The 8817-nt window shown below is 38.9% G+C and overlaps 2 protein-coding genes across 2 annotated transcripts; one reads left to right on the top strand and one right to left on the bottom strand.

Moving 5' to 3' along the window:
• Positions 1-205: 205 nt before the first annotated feature.
• On the top strand, positions 206-1914 carry LOC144661932 (uncharacterized). Its single transcript, XM_078522649.1, has one exon. It carries the CDS (start codon positions 286-288, stop codon positions 1816-1818), a length of 1533 nt encoding a protein of 510 aa, XP_078378775.1. The 5' UTR covers positions 206-285; the 3' UTR covers positions 1819-1914.
• A 1807-nt stretch (positions 1915-3721) lies between these two features.
• Positions 3722-8762, bottom strand: LOC144661939 (surfeit locus protein 4 homolog). Its single transcript, XM_078522661.1, has 3 exons — positions 8360-8762; positions 7980-8023; positions 3722-6119 (listed from the first exon to the last, which is right to left on the bottom strand). Exons 1-3 carry the CDS (start codon positions 8699-8701, stop codon positions 5666-5668), a joined length of 840 nt encoding a protein of 279 aa, XP_078378787.1. The 5' UTR covers positions 8702-8762; the 3' UTR covers positions 3722-5665.
• Positions 8763-8817: the final 55 nt, after the last annotated feature.

The raw sequence follows: 8817 nt of genomic DNA on the forward strand, positions 1-8817 counted from the left end.
GATAAAACCTACGAGAACATATATGTTTTATGCCTTTTTTAAAGCCGATATGGTATTGTTTGACGTTATATTGCTTCTTAATTACAAAAATCGTCGTGGTTTCCGCTTCCCTCGCCCCTCTCCCCTTGAAGTGTGGTTTTGTTTGGTTTCCAGATCCCGTGGACGAGCGTGGAAGAGCCTTGTCAAATTTTACACGCTGGCAAATCAAAAATTGTTCAAACTGAAATTTGAAGAAGCGGATTGTTCTCTCGACGTTGTCGATCGGTGCTCAAAAACAGCCTTGAAATGGCCGAAATAGCTTTAGTTCGAATATCTTTGAAATTAGTTTGGGGACTGATTGCAAATCGAGCGATCGCACGCCTCGAAACTGGCAACCCCACTGACGAAAAGTTGAGGCAACTTCTCCTCAGCGAGTTCCGCAAGCTTCATGAAGAACTGGATGCCTTGAGACGGAAAGAACTGGTTGCTGCGACGGCTTTTATGGAGAATGCCTACGAAATATTAAACGAAGACCCAGAAGAAGCAAGGAAAGAGTTCAACAAAGCGAGAGATGCCGCGCAAGTTGCCCTGGGTGTAGTGAAGGAATTACAGGACAAAGTGCTGGCGACAAAGATCATGATCGCATCGGCTATTCACGAGTTTGTGGACAAGCCCGAGGTTGCTGCTTCCTTGTGTATGAAGTATGTTTCTCGCCTGAATTCTCTTCCGTTGGTGGTAGACGCTTGCAGGGCCCAGATTGGACATAAAAAGCGCTGGGGAGGCAATGCCACCAGACAAGACATGCTCGGGAAGGTGTCAGAAATCAACCGTTGTGTTTGGCACTTCGTCGCAGATCAAGCCAGCAGCAGTAAATACTTAGAAAGTGACTGCGCGCATATCGCTGTGGAAGGAAGATCGGTAATCCCTATGACAGATTTCATCCTGCTGCGAAGGTGTTTCGAGCTCACCACATTGCAAGAGGACTTTGGTATTCCCATTTGCATGGTGGTTGTAGAGAACAAGATTTTCTTTGCTCAAACCCAAACTGCATCCAAAGAAACTGATCCTCTTCTTGGAAATGCAATCAAAGCATTGGATCTGGAAACTGGGGATGTGAGTGATCTGGTTGGTCATGCTGGGGTCGTCTTGTGTTTAGCCACAGCTGGGAGCCATGTGCTTTCAGGGTCGTTTGACAAGCGAGTCCTCATCTGGGATGCGATATCCTGCAAGTGCGTACAAATGCTGACAGGGCACGAGGGATCAGTGAGGTCACTGGTAGTAAATGACTCTCATATTTTCTCTGGTGCCACTGATAACACCATTAAGGTTTGGGACAGGGCCACATTTGAATTGCACCACACCCTTGAGGGGCACAATGCACCCATTACTGCCCTGGCTGCTTCCAACAGACACCTGTTCTCCTGTGAAGTAAATGGACCAATCAAATACTGGGATCTGAAGAAATGGACTTGCCTACATGATGTGAAATCCCCTGGGAATGTAGACAAAATGCACATTTTGAGCAGCTATTTGCTCATCTCATTTGATCAGAAACTATCAGTCATCAACTTAGGAAACTTAAAAGAAATCAGTGTTGCTAAAGAGCCAGCAGAAGTCTCCCTGGTTGTTGGAAAAAGTCTTTGCACTGCTTCGGAGAATACTCTACATTCACTGGACGTATTGAGCATGAAGAGCATTGGGTCAAAAGTCCTCAAGATCGACGATGTACCTTACAACATCAAATGCATGTATTACGAGGAGAAGACAGGCTACTTATTTGTCACCTGCAAGTTCTCTACAGCAAGTGGAATGGATAAATATGTCCTGCTTCGAATGTAGTCAGGATGGTTACGAACCCATTATGTACATAACATAATATTTTGATACAAAGATTAGGTCAATTTACTCAGGATAACTAAAAAACTAATCAAGCTGACTAAAAGGAAAAAGGGAATAACGAGAAAAACAGTCAATAATAAAAAAAAGAATAAAAAATAAATAAAATAAATGAAATAAAAAAGGAATAAACAACAAACATCTAAACAAAAAATAAATTTTATCAATAAATAAATAGAGTTTACAGTTACAATAATAATTATTTGTAACAAGAGATCTCAATCATGTTCAAATTTTTTTACCATTGCCAAGTCATACGTTATCTCATACATGACTTTAAATGCACCCCACCCCCTCCCGCTCTACACAGTAGATTTTATTCCACTTCAGCAATTAAAATATTTATAATAAGTGATTAATAATGACTTGAGCTAAATTTATTCTGATTATTATTTAATTGAATAAAAGGGACAGGGGCAATAGCCAGGGTTCGTACAGGTCATGGAAAACCTGGCAAGTCATGGAATTTTAGAATTTCATTTTCCAGACCTGAAAAGTCATGGAATTTAAGTTTGGGTCATGGAAAGTCATGGAAAATGGTATTGATTGTACAAAAAAAATTAGGCAGGTTTTTTTGTGAAGTGGGAGGCGCGGTGGCCTAATGGTTAGAGCGCCGGACCCGGAGAGCGGTCCGAGCGAGCCCCGGCGGGGCATTTTTGTTGGCAAGACACACTCCATAGTGCCCCTCCACCCAGGTGTATAAATGGGTACCGGCGACAAATGCTGGGGGGGGGAACCCGCAATGTACTAGCATCCCATTCAGGGGGGAGTAGAAATATTCCTAGCCGCTAATGCTACGGAAACGGGATAAGCTCCGGCAGTGTGGGCCGCCAGGCTCGTGGCTTCTCCTTCTTCTTCTTCCTTTTTTGTGTGAAGAAAAGGGTAAAAGCGTACCCGAAATCAAACCACAACAAAGGTGTTTTGGAACCACCCATTGCAAAACACCACTAGGCTAATTCCAGCCAGTGACCTTGGAATGATTCAAACTCATGATAAATTGTTATTCAAGAGTCAAGACAGATGTTACCCTGTGAACAGCTGGTTTCTCCTATGCTGAGCACTATGCTTCTAGCATAGAATTTGGCTTACAGTCATGCTTTTAGCCAGGTGGGAGTCCAGGAGTCCTATGGACGGTCACTTTTTAGAGAAAATTAATAGGAATAACTTGCATACTAGGCCCTCCTATGGGAACAAAGTCAGGCCTTATACAAATTTTGGACTCCAACCTTTTAAATCCTGGCTAAAAGCCTGCTTATTAGCGTTCAAAAGTAGTGAAAAAGTGAATTTAATAAAATTTGCTCCTAAGCTAGTACAGTCAAATCCCACTGTACAGTGTGTTTGTACTAACGATGTATCTGTACACAGTCACAAGACAGTAATTTATGAGAAAATGTACATGATATGATGAACCACTGGCCGGATGTGACCTCATTATTTGTTTGGGGGGGGGGGGGTAATTTTACGGGAAATAAAGAAAAAAAATTGAATGGACAGAGCCTGCTGGTAAAATCTTTTTTTGTCTCCAAATTACATTTCTAAGAAACTGATTGTGCTATGGTCGCCTGACACACCTTGGCTTCTAGTGTTAGACCAGTGCTTTATTTTGATTTGGATAGAAAAAAGCAAACACATAACTTCAGATCAGTGACCAAGAAACCAGGTGATTGATGTTCAGATAAAAGGAGACAATAACTTTAACTGCATCACATGCATGAACTTTGTGTATCTCGAAACTGGAAAAGGTTCTCTCCACATGCATTTTACGTGGTGTCCACGATTTTGAAAGGTCATAATAATTATTCACAAGTAATAAAATTATATAATACAAAAGAAAAAGAACCTTAGATCATACAATTCAGAATGTTTAATGATGCACTCATGATTTTTTCTCAGGTAGAGTGGGTCAACTCTGGCCTTCACATCATTTTAAATTACTTTTTGTTGTACTTTTATGTAGTAGAATACACTAATGTTCCAAAAAAATAAAACTATATAAATTATTAGCTTCATATTTCTGAACAGAAGAAGTATGGAAAAAGTCTCAATAAAAGTTTGTTAAATCATATTATTTTTATCCTTTGAACATCTGCTCTAAGTACTCTTCCTATAATCTGGCTAATGCGTGGTGTATTGGCATTAGAAAATGCTGGCACTTTGATTGCGGTTTAATCATACCATATCCTATGCCTGGCCAACCAATAACAACTAACCATATTAAATCAAAGAAATGTGAGAGAAGAAAAAAAAACTTTCAAATGAATACAACTTAAATTCTGTATTCATCTGATAAAACTATTAATATTATTTTTTTGACCAACACCTATAAGAGTAAATTTGTACATAACATCTGGATCAGATATAACACTAAAAGCTTAAAGTAGGATAAAATCAATCAAAAGCAGTTTTCTTTTGCAAGGTCAATGCCATACCTTTAGTTGGTAAAGCATTATATTTTTGAGTAGTGCACAGAACACTTTTCCAGTCAATAGCAAAACAGCCTAACCATTCTCCTGGCCCTCATCAGTTTTCTAAACAGCATATGACTCCTATGAGAAGCTACATCAATAACCAAGGAGGTCTTCTTCAACAGCTCAATTTTCATTGGGAAACTTTGCAACACTTTGATATTTCGTCACTTGCCTATTAGCCTGCGTAGCAGGCGCCGTAGTTTCGAGTGCGCATATGGGAAAGGCAAAAGGCGCAAGGGGGCCACGCGAGGAAAAAAAAAATTGACTTTTCCTCTCGCGGCCTTCTCGCTATCGCGCACTCTTTTAAACAGGCTAAAAATCGTACACAGACGCCTGCTACGCAGGCTACTTGTCTATATAAGATCTTGTTACAAAATAAATAAAAGTAACCTAACTTGTCTTGTTTGTTCACTTTACAATTTTCTGCAGTCAGTAAAAACCTCACAGAAAACTTTCAAATAAACATTTGCACTTTTACAATGCAGAAAATAAAGGGCTAACAAACTTTTCATGCAACACAAACCCTTTATTAAGACTTTATATATCTGAAGTCAAGGTAATGACAAATATCCAAAAATAAGAAATGAAAAATGTTAATTAATTTCAATTAGTATCATTTACCTAATGTGTTGTTCTAGAAAATGTCCATACCTCGCACATGTACCGGTAATTTATTTTGCTTTGAGCCCCCCCCCCCCCCCTCCCCTTCCAGAAATTCCAATTAGCTTCACACTAAGTCTTTCCTTTTAAACTTTGGACTCTTGAGACCCCTACCCCTTCAGACTTTCCAATGACATTCCATTTGGGTGGGTATGGATATTTTCTGGAGCCACACAATCACGTTTTGGCAACTGGTTCCATAAGTTCTTTCTAAAACCAGTAAAAAGATGCAGAAAGCAAAACAAAGAGGATAAGATCGCATAACTTTTAAGGTTGACATGTCATGTAAACAATAAGAGAATTTTAAAATGAAACTATCACAATTCACACTGAGAAAGAAGTCTTGACATAATTCTGACATTTAAGGCTTAGGCCAATACATGTACATGTACACTATGTGGCAAAGAGTTTTATTCCCACTGAACTTAGTGATCACTATTAAAATTTCTCCTTACAAAATGGATGCATTGTTTTGCACATACTGTAGGTAATGAGAATAACAAACACGTCAACTAGGGAAGTGATGTACAAGCAGATTGTTGGAACAAACAATGAAAGTTCTTGTTATGTGCAGCCAAAGGAGAACTTATTAAGTCAAAGGTTAAGTTTAAAATTCACTCATGTTTTTTGAAAAATGTCTACATCTGCAACTTTCTCCTGCTTTACCATTTCTTTTTATAGTCATCGACACTGACTCCGCCTGGACCGAGGGCAACAACCAACAGCAAGCCACCAATGACAGAGGTCGTCTGGAAGAAGTCGTACTTGAGGAAATCTCTCAATGGTGACTGAGCGTGGTACATCCACCATGGATTCATATAGATGTTAATAATGGTGAGCAAAAGAACTAACACCAGAGATGCAAGCTTGGTCTTGTATCCCACAGCAACTAGGACCATCAGAATTGTACCTAACACATCCTGCAAAACGTAGACAAAAGAAAACCTAAACTTGATGAGGGTAGCGAACATAAAGCCAAGAAGAACTCGTCCAGTGAGCTGCAGGTACGTTTTCGGAGTGTTGCCACCGATGGACGGTACACCTGCAAACAGACTCTTCTGCTCAGAACGGGACTCAGCCAGGAGAAGTAACAGGGCACCAGCAAGGGCAAGATTCCTAGAGAAAAGAAACAAAACAGCAAAATGAAAATTGTCCTTGGTCTTTACAAAGGAACAGAATAGATGGCAGAGACCATCTCAAACCATGCATTACATCTCAAATGCAACCAAAATTAATCTGGCCAAAAAATTAGTAGGCGCAAGTACCCAAGTTAACAACTGAAGGGCTCGGTGGAAAAAGGCGGAAATGGTTTTGGTTAAACGAACATTGTTAATTTGCTTTACACCTGTAAAACATTGTACTGTATTTATTCTCCCTGTTTTTTTTTTTTTTGCTTTGTTTTCAAGAAATAACAATGCAAAAAGCTTGGTTTTTCAAGTTGGCATCTTTAGAAGTTTCTTTGTTCTATTTCAACAAAGAAACTCCTAAAGATGCTGACTGGGAAAACCTAGATTTTTGCATGTTATTTCTAGGAAATGGAGCAAAAACCAGCGAAAATAAATTCATTACAATGTTTCGCTTTATATGTAAACATACCCGCACACAAATTTTGGAGTTGTTTAATTGGCAATGTTCATTTTTAGGCAAAATCACTCTCACACCCTTTTTCCACCAAGCCATTCAGTTAATGTAAGGCAATGTAAAGCATCCCATCCAGGGGTAGATGTGATTTGGTTTAGAAATAATCAAATCAAATAAAGGAATATGAAATCACGAAAGAAAATTGTCAGTTTCTTAATTATTTGAGTGTTTTATGACACAACACTGTATGACTTTCTTATGTGTAAAAATAATAATTACATGTATATTGCACACAAGGAAGTCAAACTGCCTTTTTATTGTTTCACTTATATTGTTTATAATTTATTATATAAACAATATATGAAGTGAAACAATAAAAAGACAGTTCCTATGTTTTCATCACAGACTATGCTATCCCTGAACATATTTGCTTTCATGGCTGACTATTTATCAAGTACAGGTAGACTATGAGTCCACCAAGTTTTTCTTTCAACAAATATTTAACCAGGTGCAGGAGAATAGTAGTCTAATTGTTTTAGTAAACACTAAAAATAAGCTTAGGTATTTTTAAGCAAGAAATTATGAGAAACTTTCCCTGACAAGGGCAATATGTGCACTACAGTGGTGTACCAGCAAATAGCCAATGACGTTCCCTACTAACACTAAACAGAGTCTCGTTTTCTATTATTTTGAGACAGAGAGAAAAGGAGACTCTGCTCTGACTTGTAATAATTTATATTGAGCATGTGTTAGGGTTACTTAGCGACCTCACAACTTTCGCATGTGGCTATGTTGTATGGCACATGTGGAGAATAAGATGCAGTGATAAAATACGGCCTTAGCAGTCATCTATGGTAAAACTAAGCAGCATGAACGTTTTGCAGTTAGGTGAAACATCGTTACGAGTCAAAGAAGTCTCCTTCTTCTTTTGGTCTCAAAAAAACAGAAAAAAGAGACTCTGATCTGCCAGCAGGGAACCAACAACAAGAGAACAATTAAGATTTGCAGATTCAATTGCACAAAAAGTGCCTGCTAATCGCTGATACACCATGATCGCGCTTTAGATTTTTGGCTTCTTTTTTTCAAAATTAAGAGGTGTTTTAACCCAACCCTTTCTAGCATCTACTTCTGTGTATAACAATAAGACTACTGGCCCTTAATTTCTATAAGCAATAAACAACCCAGCTGTCCCTCGTTGACAATTTGCATTTTTGCTCATAGAAAATTTGTGCTTGCATTGTAGTCTTGTTGTAAAGATAACAAATGCAAAATATCTTGGTGCAATTTAAATTTTATTCTTATAAAGTATCTGATGGATTCGTGGAGTGGAGTTTTATAAAAGGAGATTTTATGGTTAAACAATAACTATAACTTTACTAATTAGCGCACACTTACCTTAGCAAAAACTTGAAATCCCACAAGATACTGTACGCCAGAGTCTGTAATAAGAAAAATTAAATAAATGCACTATTTCGGGCAACTGGACAGTTGATTTAATTTTATTTCCTGCTATTCTAAATTATTTATTATGCAACTCGATTCTCAATGGAAAGGCACCAAAAAGTGAAAGCGACACATGATCCGATTCGTCCTTTCGTAAATTTTTCAAACAGCGCTATATCTGAAACGAATAATATTGATATCCCTTACACAAATTAATGCGGTTCGAGAATGAAAAACCAACTCTCCGCCAACTGGTAAAAATTTTCTATATAAAGAGGGGGAATAGCATGAAAAAATAATAAAAAGCACAAGTAATACGATGCACTGCTTACTTGAACGACAATAACAGAGGACAAAATCCCCACAGCGATTTCAACTTTTTGTCTGGATAGCACCATAACACAACCCGATAACTGTGCAAGTAAATTGTAAAGCACAAACATGGTTCCGAGGATAGTTCCACAGTGCCACGTCTGGTCCATATAGTCACGCTGTTCATCCCACTGGAACCACATGCGAAATCCATCTTCGAAGAACGTCGAGATCAGACAAAATCGCGCGAAATGAGGCAGAACATGTTTGCTGTGTCGAAGGATCTGATCGGCTACGTCTTCAGCCTTGCTTATGTACTCACTGTAAGGCGAAGATCCCGCCTGAGTAGACGATTTGGACATCGTGTTCGAGAAGAAAGGCGATCAGGAATGGCGGTCACGATGTGTCCGCGCAAAAGGACTGCAGACCATAATACGCTACGGGATTGTGCCACGTACGCTTTACATGTGACGTCACA

This window comes from Oculina patagonica, chromosome 1 (assembly GCF_052425735.1).
Source record: "Oculina patagonica isolate OP01 chromosome 1, crgOcupat, whole genome shotgun sequence".
Taxonomy (NCBI): domain Eukaryota; kingdom Metazoa; phylum Cnidaria; class Anthozoa; order Scleractinia; family Oculinidae; genus Oculina; species Oculina patagonica.